At 35.4% G+C, this 20,843-nt stretch overlaps 1 protein-coding gene across 3 annotated transcripts in view; it reads left to right on the top strand.

Moving 5' to 3' along the window:
- Nucleotides 1–12,224, top strand: part of LOC145675680 (uncharacterized) — a 47,843-nt gene extending 35,619 nt beyond the window's left edge. For 2 of the 3 annotated variants that reach the window (XM_081746272.1, XM_081746269.1), the window contains exons 5-6: nt 21–302; nt 9,221–12,224. In XM_081746272.1, the coding sequence (XP_081602398.1) occupies nt 21–302; nt 9,221–10,991 (2,053 nt within the window). In that variant the 3' untranslated portion in view covers nt 10,992–12,224. The remainder of the gene's footprint in view (nt 1–20; nt 303–9,220) is intronic. The other variant, XM_081746270.1, reaches the window with a different exon arrangement.
- Nucleotides 12,225–20,843: the final 8,619 nt, after the last annotated feature.

Genomic DNA, 20,843 nt, shown 5'->3' with positions numbered 1-20,843 from the left:
TTTTTTTTTTTTTTTTTCAGCTTCATCTTCAAGAGACTTCCTGAGAACAAACAAATGCTTGCATTAAGTGCTACATATCCAAATTCATTGGATGAATTTCTTTCAAAATATATGAGAAACCCAAGTACAGTTCGTGCATCCTCAGATGTTCCAGTTCTGTTGGGGCTGAGGCAATATGTAGTTCCAGTCTCCAGTCACAACAACGTCATGGTTCAGATGAAGAACAAAGTAATGGCTCTGGTCAAAATTCTATCTTCTGTTCCGTTTAGCCAGTGTTTGGTGTTCTCTAACTATCAGTCAAGGTAAGGATATTATTCTGTACGTATGTGCCTTCAGTGTTGCAGTATTTCTTCTGTGCTCCAGTAACTTATTTTTAAAATTTTAAGATAAAGAAATCATTTTACTGTAATTATACATTGTTATTTGAACGCATAGGGAATGCTGTAGAACGTAAGCATAAATCCCTTTCACTTCAATGTTCGTTAAAAGTACGAGTGTTATGCAGGGTAGACCATAAGTCGCATAACACTAGTGGTTATTCAGTCCTCAGTTGACCAGAATCGCACCGTCTAATTGACGAAAAATACATTTAAAAAAAAAATATAGAAAAACTTCATGTGACTCGTGATAGTGCGTAGTTCGTTGTAAGAAGTGATTGTTGGTTAATAATTCATTTCATTTGCATTTTTGTTAAGTGATTTATGGTCCACCCATTTTCGATATACCGTTTTAGAAATGAAATGAAATACAATCTAAGTGTTACGTCCTACGATTATGCCGGCTAGGCTAAAGGAGACGGTGATGATGAGATATGAATGCAATGATGGAATGAAGAAAGTAGGAGAGCCCAGAGAAAACCACGTACACAGTGTTTGTCCACAGCAAAGCTCACTTGGCGCGAGCTGGGATCGAACCAAGGGCCCCACGTACTAGAGGTGAACGCTCTATCACTGAGCTTCGCGGCCCACCTACCGTCTTAGAGTATATCAGGAGGTGAAGTTATAAAGACAGATTTATTTTAAAATTCTATAGGTTAGTAATTATTACATTCTTATGTAGGCTGTAGTCATTAACCTTTTCACAAAGAGAGAAAGAGTACGGTAGCTCAGTGGTAGAGCGCTCGCCGAGAGGTCATGTCTGTGGTTTTTCCCACCTTCTTTTTCCACCAGTTCGTTCATAATCATTTAAATCATTTAATTCCATTGATCATTTATCTCTTTAACATTCGTGGAGCACAAAACTAGTATTTTTTTTTATTTCATTGTACAAAGAAAAGATTGAAATAAATATTTCATGTAATGATTTTATATTTCAGTTCTTACATTCACGTTTTAATTTCAATTTTTATTTCGTGAACAAGACTGTAGCCGAAATATAGAATTGAAGAATAGGTAGTATTTAAAGATAAGCTTATCTTTACGGTGTTTCTGTTTTGTGAAATGGCCGCGAATAAGTACTTGATTACTTCATTATTTTGAATCGAAGTGTGCTATACTCAGTAGAAGTGACAAATACATGGTTGTAATGCAATTTAAGAAGTTTTATTGCACATGAAAATGTGTTGTTTTAATGTTAGCATATAAAATATTTAGAGGATATAAAATGGTAAGGTTTCATAAATGAACTAATATTATACACACTTCCAACCTTTACCGTTCGGAATAGCAGCTATCTAAATTTGAAATACTGCACCGATATCTTGTGGCTCTCGTACTTCATATTCACAATAATATGCAAGTGCTTTTCCATCATTTTCGTGAGTTCTGGGTTGGGCTTGCTACAGAAACAGCAACAATTTTCTATTGCGGATTTCATCACATTTGGTGGGCCGTAACGTTTTGTGGGTTCTTTAATCTGAAGATTCAGTAACCCTTTATTTATTGAATTAGCAATGATATGAAAGAATCTGATAGTCTTCTTTTCTGTCTTAAAATTCCCATAAAACAATTTATCTTCCAGTTTACGTAATTTTTGGGAACATTCTGATCCCAGACAGGGTTTATATATATATATATATATATATATATATATATATATATATATATATATATATATATATATATATATATATATATATATATATATATATGCATAAATGAATTTTTCTAACAGTGATTTGCATAACTCAGTTAAATCAAGTATTGCCTTTGTTGTTACACTCCACGTTAACTCAATATTTCTTTCCCCGACGATCAAATATAATCCTATCACATGTGTTAATCGTAGCAACAAAAAATGTACAGTAACATATAATATATTACCATAGCAAAAATATATTTGACATTTGATACAGCAGTCGCTAGACACAAACTCTTATATACTCAACAGTTTTCCTAAAGTAAACTATTAGAATTTGAATTTGTAAAGTTTTTGTATGTACTAACATGTATAATGTTGCATGTAAAAGTGAACTGATCAACTTTCGTGTTGTAAGCATGGCAGTATGTGCATGAATATTGAAAATGCCCATGAAATGCAGTAACATGTTAACAGAATTTTCGTCAACATGTGTGCTTACAAAAAGGTTGACAAATTTCCTGAAAAAATGCAAGAATCCAAAAGGGTTAACTGAATTCTATATAATAAAATTTGGAAGAACTGAAATGTTGGATTTTTTTTTATATGTGAAATATTATTATTAATCTTTTCAGTTACCAATTTGTTTTCTTACAATATATTTTACGATTAAAGGACGTAATCGTACCACACGTGACATATTCTATCAGAATTCATGAGTTTTCCGATCTCGTTTTAATGCACTATTTTTCGGTTTTGTGTGTGTAATCATCCAGGTGTAGTTTTGAAAAAATAAAGGTACATCTATCATTTCGATTTTTAAGTGAAGTACAGGGTGAGCACAAAAACAGTCCCTAATTTGAAAATTGAATAAATGTAATACCAAAAGTACTACTCTGGTCAAATGTTCGTAATAGTTACGTAAACTCAAAATGTTTTTGGTGGTGATTGGAATTACAAACACGTAATGTTGGCGTTATCTGTTACGTGGGAACCATCAAGACAATAACCCAGCTCTAGCCAAATCTTATGAAGTGTAACTGATGTAATGGAATTCATAGCTGCATTATTGAGTTCCTGAAGATTTCGTGAACCTAGTCTATGTACCTACATTACTCAGAACCCTGAGTGATCGCCAGGAATGCATCAGTGCAGCTATAAACTCCAATTAATCGGTAATGCTTCATAAGATTTGGTTGGAACTGGATTATCGTCTCGATATTCGTCGCGTAACAGATGATGCACACTTTGCGTGTTCGTAATTAACACCAACACAATTCAACACCAAAAGTTTTTGAGGTTATGCAACTAACGCGAATGTTTGAGCAAAATAGTAGTTTTGGTATTAAAGTTATATTCTCTTCAAATCAGGGACTGTTTTTGTGCTCACCCTGTATTTCTAGTGTCTGTGATTCAAACTACAGTATTTTTTTTTTTTTTTAAAAAGTGTGGTTTGTGCATTTGTAATTGTTGTAAGAGATGATTTTGTTTCCTTTTTAATGCAACCCTTCTCTTTTCTTTTCTTTCTTCGTTTGTATGTGTGTAATTATCCGAAAATGGTCTTGAAAAATCCTTTTTTAAGTAAAGCATTTTCAACTTCTACTTAACTGACACTTGGAGAGAAATATATTTTGTTATTTATTTGCACTAATATGCCCTATGGGAAGAAAGGAAACGTAGTCGTATTGCTTTTTGTCTTAAACTACAACTAGAGATGCAAGGGCTCGGAAAAAACCGGCTTTTTTTGGAAAAAAAACTCGGTTTTTTCTGCTTCGCTTTTTTGCTTGGGAAATTTTGGGCTTTTTTGAAAATTCTGCTTTAAATTGACAAATCAGATTTTGTTTCGCTTTTCTACAACACAAAAAGTCATTTAATTAGTGGTTGATGTCGATAATAATATAAAACCTCGAAAATAAACCATGAATTTCGAAAAGATATTTCAAACAGTTTTACTTCTCAACATATTTACATTAGGAATTACAAAGGATTAACCAATGTATATAATAAAATTTTTTTAACCTCCTACATACAAAAGTAAACAGGGTTGGCAAGAACCATGGTTGTTTTTGAAAATGCCAAAAGCCCGATTTTGGGGGGAAGTTTAAACTAGGCTTTTTTGGTTTAAACCAGGTTTTTTTGGGTTTAGATATTTTGCTTTATGTATTTATATTACATATTGACAGAAATAAGTTTGTTTTGCCTTGGTGTTATTATGCAACAACGGGGTTATGCTGGAAGAAGTCACATAAGCTTAAATAAGTCCGGTCAGTAAATTTCTTAAATTGAGAAACTCCCGCCCTAGCCATCGGGAAAATCCCGTTATTACTCTAAATGTAAAACAATAACGGAAAAATCCTGTTATTGCTTTGCATGTAAAATTTAAAGGTCAACGTATCATAATCAGAACGCTAAAACTGAAGTATTAAATTACAAATTTAGTACGTACATATCATTGAAAGTACAATCCAAGCTAATGTTGGAAGCTACGTAGGCAATCGATAAATTTTGTCAATTTATATCAGTCCCACCCCCCTAATGTCCATGACGCACTCCCCCTCAATTGTCTATTCGTAGGTGTTCTTCCATGAAAAAAATAAATTCGATTAATTTTTACACCCCCTCAAACATATTTATATAGATTTTTACCCCCCGCAAATATTTCAGTGACGCAGTTTGCGTCATAGCCCCCCCCCCCTTGTGGGCACCCCTGGTATATTTAAGCAACCTTGGCTTCTTTATAAAACAACAGGCATTCAGGCATGCAGAAATATACAATTTAGTTTCGTTTCGTATGTTCAGGCTTAACATCCTTACGTATTACCGAGGTTATCAAGGAGAAGACTTTCGCTTAAAGTTACATCCGAACCGCTACTTTGTTTACGCATGAAGGAAGGGTTGTGGTTCGACCGAGAATTGAACATGGGACACCTTGATTAAAAGGTGAAAAGGAAATAAAACTAATGCAGATGGTTTGATGTATGGAAACGTCACCATGAAATTCACACGATTTGCATTTTTCGTTTTTTTTTTTTTTTTTTTGGTTTAAACCAGTTGTTTATTTTTTAAAAAAAGAAGAAAAACAGCTGGTGTAAACCAGCCAACCCTAAAAGTAAATACTTCTTTAAAAAAAAATACTCAAATAAGTAGCAAAATTCTATGTAGTATTTCTACTTCAAAATATTCCATACCCTCTTTTTGGAACAAAACAAAATTAAAATAAAACATAAGAAAAATACGTAGATTTATATGATACACTTAAAGGCTGCACATCTAGAGCTTTTGGTTTTGTATATTCTTGAAATTCTAGTTTTATATAAGCACCATCACGGTTTACCCAGTCCTCAAGTTTTCTGTATTTTTAACAAGAGGGATTCAACATATGAAGGATGTGAGGTAAGAACATGGTAACCCACAATTTTACTATTTTAAGAAATTAGAAATTTTCTGCTGCACAATACATTTTGAAAGTCGGAAAGCTGATTTTTCACATAAGACTATACATGAGGGTTTAAAGAAAAAAAAGCGGTATGCGTTGCTGTCTATCTGGTGCTGCATAACTCAGGAATTGAAAATTTGTTAGTTACCATGTTCTTGGCTCACACCCTTCATATCATTATGGAACTCTCCCCACCCCACCAACACCAAAAAAAAAAAAAAAAAAAAAAAAAAAAGAAAAAGAAAAAAAAAGGGGGCTACGGAATATATTTAAGTTAAGATAAATGCAACTGCACATCAAACATGACTGAGTGGAGCTTTTGCGCTTCTTTCGAGAAGTCCGGAATTCAACTCAGCATTCGACCATTCTGACAAAACTTTTCTTCATTCCATCTATGAAGTAGAAATAGTGCGTGTACTGTGAGTTGGCCGACTTCATTTCTTATTGTTTTTAAATCATTATTATTACTAATTACCAGCAGTGACGGTTTTGCGAAGGTTAGGAGGGCGGTCTTTCGGACTGAAGTTTGTTCTCCAAAATTACGGAATGTCTAAAACAAACGAAATATCTATTAGTCATGCCTTTACTCATAAACTTTAAGCTGCCGTCAAATAAAAATTACGAATGTTTAGAAAAACTAAACATTAGTAAGAAAAAAACCCTCCCAAAATACATTTCTAAATCCGCCACTGATTCTCAGTATAAAATGTTCTTCAAGGTTGTATCCGGAAGATTATCGCTAAATATATAAACGAAACGAAATACAGTATTAATTATGCCTGTACTCATAAACTTCAAGCTCCTCCCAAATAAAATTAGGAGATTTTAGAAAATGAAACAATCAGAGAAACCCGTCCCAAAGTACGTTTCTAAATCCGCTACTGATTATTTGTATAAATTAGTATTCAAGGTTGTATCCGGAAAATTATTGCTAAATTGTTGCACAGCTACAGTATAACAGAAATGTGGAAGTACGATTAGACGGATATATTGAAAAACGTACGCTTTGACGGATATATAGAAAAACGTAAGTTTAACTTTTGCGCTAGAAGCTAGAGTACTAAGCTCTTAGAAATGAAACACAGACGACAAACTGAAATGATCCCGAGAACAAAAAAATGTCGATAACTCAAAAGTTAAAAATAAAGTTAAATAGCCTCTAAAATTGCCCTCAAATACTACATTCTTCATGTTAGTTTTAATTCGTAAAACATGTGCTCCATCCACCTTGATGGTGAATTTTAGAGCGAAATATGGCATTTAGGTCATGGAATTCTTATCAAACTATACAGTATACTATAAGAAAGCTATTTAGATAGAAAAATCATGAAAATGAAAAAAGCCAAAATTTCCAAAATTCTCGTTTTTTTCCCAAAAAAGCCGGCTTTTTTGCATCTCTAACTACAACTGAACACCCTTATAGCGAATGTGATTGAGGGCCAACTAAATTCGTTATGCATGAATCTCAAACACATCTATTTCAGTGGTATTCTGTTCTGGAGATCTCCTTTTGATACATACATATTTAAATCTAATTCTAAAACTAGGTATGTACTCAGAAACACTGTTGAAGAATCTAATTATGATCACATTAGGGTTATCATTTCAATCCACGTTTTGAAGTATACGAAGTTCGTTGGGAAAGTAAGTTCCGTTTGGTAATAAAAACGAAATCGAGCACAGCTAAAGAAAACAATGTATTGCACAAAAATCAATAACACTTACACTACTTTTCCACATAGCTCCTGTAATTTTCCAGGCATTTTTCATAGCATGGTATAAGTTTATGTATTCCTGCGTCATAGAATGTTGTCAACCATGTGGTAACATGTTCTTTTAACTCTTCATCGTTGTTGAAGCGCTTACCACCAAGGAGAGACTTCAGATGCAGAAAAAGATGGAAATCGCTAAGAGCGAGGTCGGGACTGAACGGAGAATGGCCAGAAACGTCCCAGCCAAAGCTTTCAAGGAGTTGTTTGGTCACATTCGCAGTGTGTGTGGTCGGGCATTGCCGTGAATGAAAACCACACCTTTGGAGAACATTCTTCTGCACTTGTTCTGTATTGCACGTCACTTTTCGGGGTGTGAAGAATTGCTTTAGGTGGGACGAAGTGTGCCTCCATTCCATGGATTGCCGTTTCGTTTCAGGGGTATCATAAGCAACCCAAGTTTCATTCCCCGTGACTATCTGCAATAAAAAGTTCTCGCCATCATCATGAAAACATGTCAGAAAATCAAGTGCGTTGCCCATCCGTTGTTTTTTTGTGTTCTTCAGTAAGAAGTTTAGGCACCCAACGTGCGCAAAGTGCACGAAAACCCAGTTTTACAGTAACAATCTCGTAAAGTACTGTTCGTAAAATTTGTGGAAATTCAAGACTAAGAACATTAACTGTAAACCTACGGTTGTTCTTAACCCTTTCTTCGATTGCACTCACCAGTTCATCAGAAACCACAGATGGACGCCCACGTCGTTCTTCGTCATGCACTTAATCACGTTCTTCGTTAAATTGTCGGACCATCTTCTAACCATTGAATCACTCATTGCATTTTCTCCGTAAACCTCGAAGATTTATCGATGAATGTCACTTGGTTTTATGTTCTTCTCATTCAGAACACGAATGACAGATCTAATTTCACAAGTGGTGTTTTTTTTTTTTTTTTTTTAATCAACGTTGCCATTATAAACAACCACTACGAACGACACACAACACAGAGGGACCTCAAAATGGCGCCATTTCGTTTTGCTTGGATCAGAGTAACTAGTGTGCATAAGCGAAACTGCGATCATAACGCTGCTAGGGAGAAAAATCGAAACACAACTTATTTTGACGAACTTCCTATCGTATTTTTAGAGGTGTTTCTTTTATTTTTTCTTTTCTTTTCTTTTTTTCTTTTCTTTTTCTTTCTTTTTTTTGAGGGGAAGGGTGTTATTGTGGATTTGTTATGTGGGTTTTACCCAATGAACACTGTTTTTCTGGGGAAATTTTTAACAACTCTGCTTCTTTCCTCTCACGTAAAAATTTTGAATGCTTCAATCGGTGATATCACTTTCCAGATCATGTTCCTTCTCTTCGAACTCTCTGCCACGGCGACCGAAGCACATCCGACGAAAGGTCTGTGTTCGTTGCTGTCAATCCCAGATGACACTTGTTTTTCAGCAAATAGGTTTTTGAAACTCTCCTGTTTTTTCAGTCATGAATTAATAATGGATTCGTGGTTATGTGAACAGTCTTGCATGCACTGCAATACATGAAATAGAGCAATCTAATTTTCAAGAGTGCACATAGTGTTTGATATGACATAAAGGGCGTTGAGTTTGGATCTGGATTTTAATTTTTAATTATATATTATGTACCAAATAGCTAAAAGCTGAATATTAATAAGTTATTCTTGCAGATACTCTCTGTTGTAGTCAGTACTTGTTCTCGTATTCGTAATTTCCTTACTTCACTTAGTGAAACGATAGATGCACCCAGTTAGGTTCGAATTCTAGTAAATTTTACTGCCGCTCATACTTCGTGTGCACGATGAAAGCGAAAGTTGCTATGTTTTTTCTGTAAGGCATTTATTTCAAATCAAAATTGATATAAATAGAAATCAGGTAAAATTTAAACACATTTCGTAATTTCCTGTTTACTCATAAGGTATATTTTAGTTTGATCGTTCACGTATTAAATTGGGTAGCATGTTTGTTAAATTGAATTTAGAAATAGTTGTTCGGTAATCTCATAATCGAAGTTTCAGTAAACCCTTTTTATTAATTTGCAGGGCACAGAGTATATGTAATCTTCTGAATGATTGTGGCTGGCCAGCAGTTCACATCGCAGGTGCTCAAGACCAGTATCAGAGACTAGAAGCAATGAGTAAACTAAAAGAATTCAAATGTCGTGTATTATTATCAACTGATCTTACTTCTCGAGGTATAGACGCAGAAAATGTTAACCTTGTAGTGAACTTGGATGTTCCATGGCATGGTTCTACTTACTTGCACCGAATAGGCAGAGCTGGTAGGTATGGCTCACACGGAATAGCGATTACAATTGCTGCTGAAGGCAAAGAGATGAGTGAGTTTAGAACAATAATGAAAGATATTTGTAATCAAGTGTACAAGTTACCTGAAGAGATTCCGCCTGATTTGTGGACATGTGATAATTCGAGTCTTGAAGTGGTTAACGGAGTAGGTGATGAAATAAGTCAGTCGTGTGATTCTGTAGAGGTGAATTCGTCAAGTATGCCAAATGGCTTAAATAAAATGGTAGAAACTACTCCTCAGGAAACCAATGCAATTAATCTTCCGTTATTAGGTACAGATAAGAACTCAGGTAGTACGAAAACATTAAATAGAAATTGTAATAACTCAAAGTTAGCCGAGTCTTCTGTTAGTGATAGTGATGATGCTTCCGTGATAATAGAAACTGTTTTTGAAACAGATGACAAAGAAATACAAGAGAAACTTTCATCTCTTAGTATAGAAGGTACAAAAAGTTCTGTTAATATACCAAGTGAAGTAACTGCTAAAGATTTGGAAATGTTTTATAGTGAATTTCAGAATACATTTATGAAAGGTAAAGATTTGCACTGTGAAGTTAAAAGATATGAAGATTTGTTACAATCTTTGACTGATTTTGTATCAAGTAAGGATAGTAAGGTAAATGATAAAAATGTGGAAGAATTTTTACATTTTGAACCTCCCGCATCAGTTCACGTTATCAGCAATACGGAAGGATTACTAGAATTTATCAAAAGTGATGCTCGCATTAGATTAAATAAGTTGAGAGAAAGGTGTGTGAGGTTATCTAGTAAGAAAATTTTGAAATACATGTGTGAAGGCCTGCCGTTACCATTTAAAGAAACTGTAGAATCTGTAAAGCCGAAAGAAAAATCTCTAGAAGCAAAGTGTGATATAATATTCAACGAAAGAAATGTTCATGAAGAACTGGTTGAAAAGTGCTTTAGCAAAAATAAACAAAGGAGAAAGATTCATCGTAGTTCAACAGAAGAAACCAGCAGCTCTGAAGAGAAAGCTACAAGGAAAGCGAAACCAGGTAAAGGATATCATAGTAATACAAATTTAAAGATAGTTCCTACAAAATGTGAAAACCATGAATCAGAATCGAGCAGTGACAGTTCTTCTGAAGTGACCAGTGAAAGTGACAGTGACACTTCAGACAGTTCTGAAAGTGAAGCTGGTGCCGTAGGTTACGAATCGACTTTAAACCAAGATTCAAATAATTATTATGGACAATATTACAAGGACTATTCATATCCTCAGCTTAATAATTATCATTATTATAATTCTCAGTATTTTCCCAGTTATAATGTAGAACAGACATTTCCATCTCAAGAACATAATACTTATCAACAATCAAATAGTACCGCTGCCGAATATGACTATAGCATGATGCCATGTAGCTCTTATAACAGTGCTTATTCTTGGTATGATATGTGGAATTTACAGTTAAGGCAGATAAGAGAGTTCATTCATTATAATGAGTATTGGAAAACTCTCTTTTCAAATTATCGATTTCGACGATTGTAGGACAGGGCAATCTTCTTACAAACTGTGGAATTCCGTAACTGTTTATTACAATGTTTCTGTGCTCACTTTAATGTAACTTCTGATAGTTAGTTTCTAAACATTAAATTTAGTCAAATTGAACTTGTTTAGTTTCTCACTGTATGATTAAAGATAGCAGTGGTCTAAGCTAGTGGAACAGTGGATCTCTAAAATAATGATTTTTTTTTTTTTTTTTTTTTTTTTTTTAGCTCATAGCACGAAGCATGTTACTATACAGTAATAGTTTATTTTTACTTGAAATGTTGATTAAAGACAACGTGCATAGTAACATTGATGTACTTTATTTTACCTATATTGAGAAGATTTTTTTGGTTCTTATATATTCGAACTCCAATTGCCGCTGATTCAGTTTCAAGTATTATACTTAATTTTCTTTTTATTATTCTCATATTTAGTTCAACTTTTTTTTTTCTTTTTAAGCAACTTTTAGTCACTAGGTCTAATAATACTGCTGAAATGGTAATTCGTCTGCAGAAAGTTGCCAGTAGGATGAATTTGTTGACTGCTTTTTTTTTTTTTTTTTTTTTGTTTGTGTTATCTTTGTCAATTTATTGTTAGCCAAAAAATAATTTACCTGTTAGACGGAAGGAAGCTCATCGTTGTTTTAGAAGCTTTGTACATTCTTTTAAAGCTGTTTGATAATAAGTGTATTATAAGAAGCTGCAAACTGATACAGGCAATAATACGTACTCGTTTCGCAATATTCTTGCATCAATAACTTTTAAATGCATAGGCTAATATGAATACTGTTTTCTTTCGTGTATAGCATATAATTTTAAAGTTATTTATAAAGGAAGTACTATGATATGAATATATATTTGTGTAGGGTCAAATCTTTAAATTTATTTTTGTTTATTAACCTGTTAACTTAAAAGCCCGAATATTTCGGGTTTTTAGTTTTTACGAAACGTGATAATATACGTTTGGTCATTTGGCACAACTAGTTACGCTTATAGCCGCAACATACCATATATTCTACTTCGTCGAAATCTTAAATTGATTTTTTTAAATTTATGATTAACAATAACGCCACTTTAAAAATAAACTTTTTTAAAAAAGCGTGTAAAGTACGAGGGCCATTTGGAAAGTAACTTCCGATTAGATAAGAAAGAAACACCAAAGTAAATAAGAAGAATTTATTATATATATCTGAAACATGCTTCTTTGCTCTACACCCTCCATTCCAAAAGAAATCGAACGTTTTAATAAAAACAAAAAAGCAATGTACATTTTGGAACAAATCATTTTTATTAATCAATGTATTCCCCTTCTGCATCGATACACATATTTGCACGCTCCAACAAGTTGTCAAACGATTTCTCCATGTCCTTTATTGGAATGGTCTTTAGGACGGCGGTCGTCGCCTTCTCAATGGCATCAATCGATGCGTGCCACTTTCCTTTCATCGCCAAATGCAGTTTCGGGAACAGATAGAAATCGCACGGAGCGAGATCTGGTGAATAGGGCGGATGATGCAACCGAATAATGTGATTTTTGACCAAAAATTCAGTTACAAGTCGCGAACGATGTGATGGTGCATTATCGTCCAAAAGAGTCCAACTGCCGATTTCGCGATATTCGGGCCGAATACGACGAATTCTTGCCAGCAAACGCTTCATGACGCCCAAGTAAAACTCTCCAGTGACTGTCTGGCCGGGCTGAACAAATTCTTTGTGGATAATTCCTTTTGAATCGTAAAAACAAATCAGCATCACCTTAACTTTTCACTTCACCAAGCGACTTTTTTTGGGTGTTCCTTCATCCGGCGCTCTCCATTCAGCACTTTGCCGCTTTGTTTCGGGCTCATATTCAAAACACCACGTCTCGTCACCAGTTATAATCGATTTCAAGAAGTTTCGATCCTGCCGAGCACTTTTAACAATGTCTTTGCAATGCGCAATTCGATCAACTTTTTGGTCTTCGGTGAGTTTGTGTGGTACAAACCGCGAATTAACCTTCTTAAGGCCCAAAACTTCGGTCAAAATGCGGTATGCGGTTGTTTGAGGAATGCCTAATTCCATTTCAATAACTTTCACCTACGATTTTTTGTTATGTTTGATGAATTCACGCACTTTTTCGATGTTTTCTTCCGATAATCCGGTTCTGGGACGGCCTGATCTTTCGTCATCATCCAGCGTCTCTCTACCCGATTTGAATCGCCTGTACCACTCGTAAACTTGTGTACGGGATAGACACTCATCACCATATGCATTTTGTAGCATTTGGTGCGTTTCACTAAAAGTTTTACCCAGTTTAACACAAAACTCAATTGCAGCTCGTTGTTTGAAACTCATTTTCCGACCGATGTACACAACACACTGACAGTTGAAACGCAATAACTTTGTTGCCGTGCATCCAAATGTCATGACATTTATACCAGTTGTCAATGAGGGACTACGCCATCTACCGGTAAAATATTACAACAGATGGCACTAGTGGTACTATTTGTTTTCAAAAGTTCGGTTTCTTTTGGAATGGAGGGTGTATTTTTCAACATAGTTTCCATAAACATTCAAGCACTTACTATATCTCTGCACTAGCTTAGAAATTGCATCAGCATAAAAATCTCCCGCCTGTGTCTTGAGCCAGCCTGTGACCGCATCTTTCAGCTCCACATTATCACCAAAGCGCTGAGATCCCAGCCACTTCTTCATATGCATGAAGAGATGGTAACATTATCACAATTTGTGGAAATTTATCTGAAAGCTCCGAGATTGTAAAACGTCGATTTTCGCGAACTTTTCCATAAATTTTCTGATGGGCTGCTACTCCTCTTTTCGTCATGAAGGTTTGTTCGTCCACTTTTAAATAAACGATCACATTCACGAACAACTCCTTCACTCTTTACACTTGGTCCATACACGGCACAAAGTTCCCGATGAATAGCCACACTTGGTGGGGTTTTCTACTGCAGCACACATTTTGAGGTGCTTCAAAAGTGGAACTAGTGATCAGACAGCTTTCACTCTACCACGGCTGGATGCAGACTGATCTACCGCGCACGTCTGTGCATAGATGGTAACGTTGCCTCCATTACTTCACGCACAGTGACCAATCGGAGGTTACTCTTCGAACGCACCTCGTAACTTTAAATTGAAGTTAATTCATAAATATTTGAAATAGGGTTAGGTATTACAGCTATTTAAGTCTCAACTGCAAGTAGAAGAAATTGGAAGTAAATTCATTGCATAAATCTGATAATTAAGGCTTTCGCTTGCATATCCGACCTTGTCGGATATGAATTGTGGCGTGTATCCGGCTTAAGTATGTATAAAATTTGTTTCTTTTTTTATGATATAGTATATCTATTGAATCTAGTGGACTCAATTTCCGTTGAAATGCATAAAATATTGGGTGCGAACAATTCTTGAATGATTAAAATTATAGTTTCAGAAACCCCCAAAAAAGGTAATTTGGACTTGGTCTTGGATGCGAAGGAAAAAAGAAATATGCCAGCTTCAACTGCAGGATCCCAGGCGGGGTCCAACTCAAAAGTTTCAAGTGCCAAGGGAGCTAAATAAGCACATCATGTAAAAGCTCGTGTTAAATGATACAGAATTGGACATTGGACAAGTCTCGACTGTCGTTAAGCATTGCAAAATGGCAGGAGTCATTTCCTTTGATACATTCTAGTTTTTGTTTTGTTTTTGCACCTGTCTCACCGCTTCAGATTTATAGGAGTGGCAATAGACATTTCATCAAAAGTCGAAACTTGTTTTCTCTTCTTTCACTTAACAAGCTTTCATACGATACTCAACTTGAACCCCTTTCCATTTCAACATTTTGAGTTGGACCCTGCGAGGGATCCTGGAACATTTTTTTTTTTTTTTTTTTTTTACTTTGAATCATCATACTTTTGAAATAATGACATATCCGTGTTTTTGTTTCTACACCTATTCCACCGTTTCAGATACATACGAGTGGCCATAGACTTTGCAATAAAGATTTTGTTGATATTTTGACCCATTGCTATTTTGCACAGGCTTATCGTACAGAGTCGCGACTTGATGTATCTTTTATTTAACACCAACTTTCATACGATATTCAAGTTGATCCCCCTTTCCATTTAAAAATTTTGAGTTGGACCCCGTCTGGGACCCTGCGGGGGAACCTGGGGCAATTTATTTTATTTTGATACGTTATACTTTTGAAATAATGAAAGACATGTTTTTCTGTTTTCATATTTGTCCCACCGTTTCAGATTTTCGGGGTTGCAACGGACTTTAAGACACGCTTAAAGGTGTTAATAACAATGAGTAACGTGCTGCCCTCAAGCGGAATGCTTGATACCTCCCCAATTTTGGTAACCGGTTTTGATCTTACCTTGACCCAAGCTTTCAGGAAATATATACTTCACCCCCACTTTGTGGGTTTAGGTTCAAGTACATTCTGTGTAAGAGGTATCAGAAAACTAAAAAGATTGGCTCTGGAAAACAGAAGTGCAACTTCTAATAGACTTAAGCACAAAAATGGCTCAGTATGGCGCAGACATTTGGCCTGAAAGTGTTCGGAGGATTCTTTGTGCTGAGGGAATAAAAGCACGCGGTCAAGAAAGAAAACAAATATTAGAGTCTACTCCAATCATGGCAAAGAAGCGCCACGAATGGGCATGAGGCCTGTAATATTGGACTGCTGACGATTGGAGAATAGTGTGTGTCAGTGATGAATCATGTGTCTTCGTGTGTGATGAATGTTCACAATATGTGCGACGTCGACCTGAGAGGAATTCAAGTTAGAATGTCTTTACTACCTACTTCAGTCATTGTCTGGGGTGTGATCTGTCTTCGGGCTTAGAAGACTGTATATAGTAGAGATAACAATGAAGTACGACCAATACCTACAAGTTCTTCAAGAAGAACTACTTTCCCATACTGCACTCTGGTTTGATAACGTACAATTCATCTTTATGCATGATGGAGCCCCATGCCACCAGCCAAAGCTGTGGCAAAATTCTTCGAGGACAACAAAATTAGTGTTTTTCCGTGGCCAGGTACTAATCCTGATAAGAACCGATTGAAAACCTTTGGAGCTTTGAAGGAAAAGCTAGAGACGAAGCACATTACAACCAAACATCAATTGATCGAGATCAACAATTTGTGGTATCGTGATGCTGAATTGAAGGCAAAATGTGCTAAACTCGTGCATAGCACGCCAGAAAGGATAAAAGACTTAATAAAGAATAAGGGATTTCATACGAAATATTAATCTTTGTGTGAGAGATAATTTTCTTGTAAGTATTCCATTTCATTTTTTTATTTCCAATTTGGATATACATACTTTATAGTAATTTTATTTGAATGTCAGGTACGCATTTGTTTTATTATATTGAAAAGCATATGCCACACCCACTAGAAATTTGGACAGGTACAAAGTAGTAATTTGGACTAAGTTCGAATGTATTTTCTAACGTAATATTGTAAGGACAGTAAAATATTCAAAAACTAAATGTTGAATCTAATAATTTGAACAGGTCTGTACACAGGAGAATGCAGGATTGTATGGTGCGAAGTGTCAGACAGAACAATGCGAAAGTGGTGTCGGCGTTTTCGTTGTGGCAGGGAGACACTGATTGATGATGACGAATCGTATTCCTGATGAGACAGTTGCTGCTATTGACAATTGCACTCAAACTGATAGACGGGTCTTCTTGGATACCATTAGTGCTCAAATACAGATGTCCCATGGCAGTGTGGATGACATTGTGCGCAATAAACTTGGTTATCGGAAGGTTTGTGCTCAATGGGTCCCCAAGTGTTTGTCCTAGGAACAGCTACACGACAGAATGGGAATATCATGAACCATTTGACGCGATATCAGAACGAGGGCGACGATTTCCTTGGAAAGATCATTGCCGGAGATGAGTCCATATGCCTACGTTTTCAACCGGAATCCAAACGTGAGAGTATGCAATGGAAGCATGCAGGGTCACCTAAACCAAAGAAAATCCGTTCCATAACATCAGCTGCTAAGGTCATGGTGACTGTGTTCTTCGAAGAGTAGGGAGTTCCTCCCCCAAAGGAGAAAAAAATAAGCGCCAACAAATTCTGTGACATTCTCCGTCGGCTGCGGCTAGCAATTAAGAATAAACGCCAGGGTAACCTCACAAAGGGCATCATTTTATTGCACGACAGTGCCCGGCCTCATGTTGCCAAACAAACACAGGATCTTTTGGCGTCGTAGAAGTTGGAAGTGCCGTGTATAGTCTTGACTTGAGTCCCTGTGATTTCCATGCTTTTGGGCCACTCAAGCAAGACCTCCAGAAGCACCATTATGGATCGGATGAACAACAGCAATGGTCATTATATATAGCTCTATCCAGTAATAAACTCTGTACATGGAAATTGACCTTTTCATTTGACTGCACCTATATATATAAGGTATTTGTGTTTTCAGAACTATGAGGAAAAAATGCAACTTAAGCATTGGATGAATTATAAATAATTAAATAAAAACAATTTGTGAAACTCTAGAATAATTCCACAATATTATTAGTGTTTAACGAAAGACAAATGTTCAAAGATAAGACGTATACCAATCGGTAGAATCTTATTGAGCAGAATAAAATGATATGCTTAAGTGTAAAACTTCATGCGTAGTCGAGAAAATTAATCTTTTTTGTAAACTGAAAAAAATCTTGTTCGAAAGCCATTTATTTAGTTATTAGGTTGAAACTGATATTGAAATATACTTTCATTAAGCTCTTCATTATGATACTAGCAAGATGACAATACATAAGGTATATGTGAATGAGATATAGACTAAAATTATCACTTAATTTCTTCAGGGTGGCGAGAAACCAGGAAAAGCGAGAAAAGTCAGGGATGAATTTCGAAGAATGAGATTATAATCATTTCTTGGCTCTAAATTACTTTTTATCACAAGTGTACAAGACATTTTAGTCAACATTTATTCTGTAATATAATTGTTCTTTGCTACAGAAGACTCAAACTACAAGAACGTTAAAAAAAAAAAGTGAATTTTCTTTTTACGAATTGCACAATTTCTCGTTTGGGAATGGTGTTTCGCCGTCTTATATCGCCAACCGGACTGATTAGGAAACCATCACACTTTTGATTATGTAAAGGGTATGAGAAAGTTAGACGACAACCACTTCTTCAGAATTGCCAAATGTGCTTTATGTTTGAACTGCAATTTGCGAATAATGCTTATGGCGCATGAGTTAATAAAATGTCATTTTTTCTCTCTTTTATCACTCCTTGAGCCAAATTTTTGCATGATATTTCAATGCCAATACGAAATGTTTAAAAATATAAAATAAGATTCTTTTAGATAAGACGTAAAAATATTTTACAACTGGAATACAGCTTTCGAGAGGAGGCACACACAAAATGTTCTGGGGTTGGAGGGGGATGTGTCATGGGTACACCCTGCCAGTACCCCGCTCCAAAAATATGTAACAAAACTGAATTTCTTTAATTAGCATTGCGTAGTGAAAGAAAGAAAAGGGGACGGTTAGAGTTTTCAATTCAATTTATCGTAAAATAATATTCGTTTGTTTCCATTACATTGTGAACATAACGAAGTTGCATAATGTGCAATTCCTGTTTTAATGTTATCGTCATACATTACTGTAGGGGAAAAATTCTTAAATGGAATGATGTTAATACGTGGCTGCTCTGTATCTTGTTCGCCAAAATCCTTGGGTTTTGGAACAGGGATGCAAACTTCTTTCTTGGTGACAGTTCATTATCACGTTACCAAGGGCGCCCATGTGGTTTCCAAGGAGGGCAAGTACAAGCGACGTTTCAAATATAGTTTCAAATTTTGCTGTAACTAATGTAAAAATTCTATTGTGTTTTCGATATTCCCAAGTACAGTTTCCTCCAAGGGGGGACGAGCGCCCCACCTTGACCCCCTGATGGGCGCCCTTGCGTCTTACATTGAAGGAAACTGATCGAAATGTTCGAGGATGTTATGCAGTCTGAAATATTTTACAAATTCGGTGGCGTAAGACCTTCACTTCTGGCGCGAAACTTTGAGGAGAATCACCCCCTAATACGTAGGCCTATCTGACATGACAAATAATTATTGATACTTCAAGGCAGCGTTGCCAACCTGATCAGAAGATATTATCGTATGTAGCACTTAAAATTATCGTTTTTGTCGTAAAATTGTCGTATCCTTTGTTTTCAGTCTCAATATCAAGCTTTATTATTATTATTATTATTAAGAGGAAATAACGCTACCATTTACAACTAAAGCTATGTTTAACAATCTCTATAGAAAACAAGATTGAAGTTTAATTCTCTACGAGTCTCTCGATAAGAATTCTGTGATTTTCCATCAACACTTTATATGTTTACTTCTGAAAACTTATCTACATCAAGTAGCTAGTAATTACCCTTTTTGATCGAGTAGATAACGTGGGTTTCACATGTACGTGTTCAGAATTATATTAAATTGCAGTGTTCCGATTAAACAATTACCTAGTGATAGGCCTAATAAACGTGAGTAAACAGGTGAATTGGTTTTATGATTTTAAGGTGCAATAAACGCAAAATTTAGCTAACAGTGTAACCTAAAAATAATAAATTACTACCCTATTTACGTTAATTTCGAGACGTTGGTCGAATTTGTAATGTTTCGAGTAATTTTGTCACATTTGTTGCATAATTCATTTTTCTTTTCACACAATAAATGAAATTTCCGAATTTCAAATACCTCTGGAACTCTCTTTGCGTTTTACCGTGAGCTATTAAATTATTGTATACTTTATTATCAATCATCTTACATTGTGCGGGAATTCGTTAATTATCGTACATGTTACCCACATTATTCCAAATTTCTGAAGTGATGAACATACATTACTCATTAACACTTCTTCAAAAATAATCTATAATCAACACAAGCTCTCATGTAACATTACCAAGCTTCCACTTTCTTGGTCAGATCTAAATTTGTTAAAGATCTGTAAATGGATGCTTTCAATATTTCTTTCCATATGTGGAAATGTAACAAATAAATATTAATTTACATCAAAAATTTAAGTGAAAATTTTACTTTTATTTAAATTTCTCTAATTGTTGCTTAAAGTAGCGTTATTCGTTAATATTTTTAAGGTCATGATCAATAAACAAAGTGCTTCCATCTATTATCCTTATTTATACTATGTTCAAAGTATAAATTAATCTAGTGGTTGGAATTGAAAAATTGCAATTAGAGATTTTGGTAATTGTTTTCCCCAATATTGAAGATGGATAGCAAATAAATAAGGAGATCAGACATATGATTACAATAGGACAAATCGTAGATAAGAAATTAATTAATTATGTACTATTAATGCTTATCTTGGTAGTCAGTTATGGACAAGGGCGCCCATGGGGGGAGGGCAAGGGGGCGCTCGTCCCCTAGAGAAAATTGTACTCTAGAATATCGAAAATCCAACAGATTTTTTACATTAGTTACAGCAAAATTTGAAACTATTTTTGAAACGTCACTTATACTTGCCCCCCCTTAGAAACCACATCATGGGCGCCCTTGGTTATGGATGTGACTATATTTCAAAATTGAGAGATTCAAACCATTATCTTTAACCCAACATGCATTTTAAGTAGACCTATTTTACTTTAAATGTATAAGGAGAGTCACCCGCAGTCCCCTAATGCAATGTATATACAAACATTCTAAAATAACACGACGTTTTATTTTATGTGGATAATATGAAGGAGGCATGGGCATCCACAGGGGGGTGTCGATTAACCCCAGTGGCGGAGCGAAGGGCCAGGCCCCCTTGCTCAAATTCTTGGCCCCCCACATAGAGTGATACTGCTATAGATCGACAAACGGTGAGTT

Source organism: Thermobia domestica, chromosome 18 (genome assembly GCF_964235325.1).
Source record: "Thermobia domestica chromosome 18, izTheDome1.hap1.1, whole genome shotgun sequence".
Classification (NCBI taxonomy): domain Eukaryota; kingdom Metazoa; phylum Arthropoda; class Insecta; order Zygentoma; family Lepismatidae; genus Thermobia; species Thermobia domestica.
Note: the sequence above shows the minus strand (reverse complement) of the source record. Positions and strands in the feature narration are given on the sequence as shown.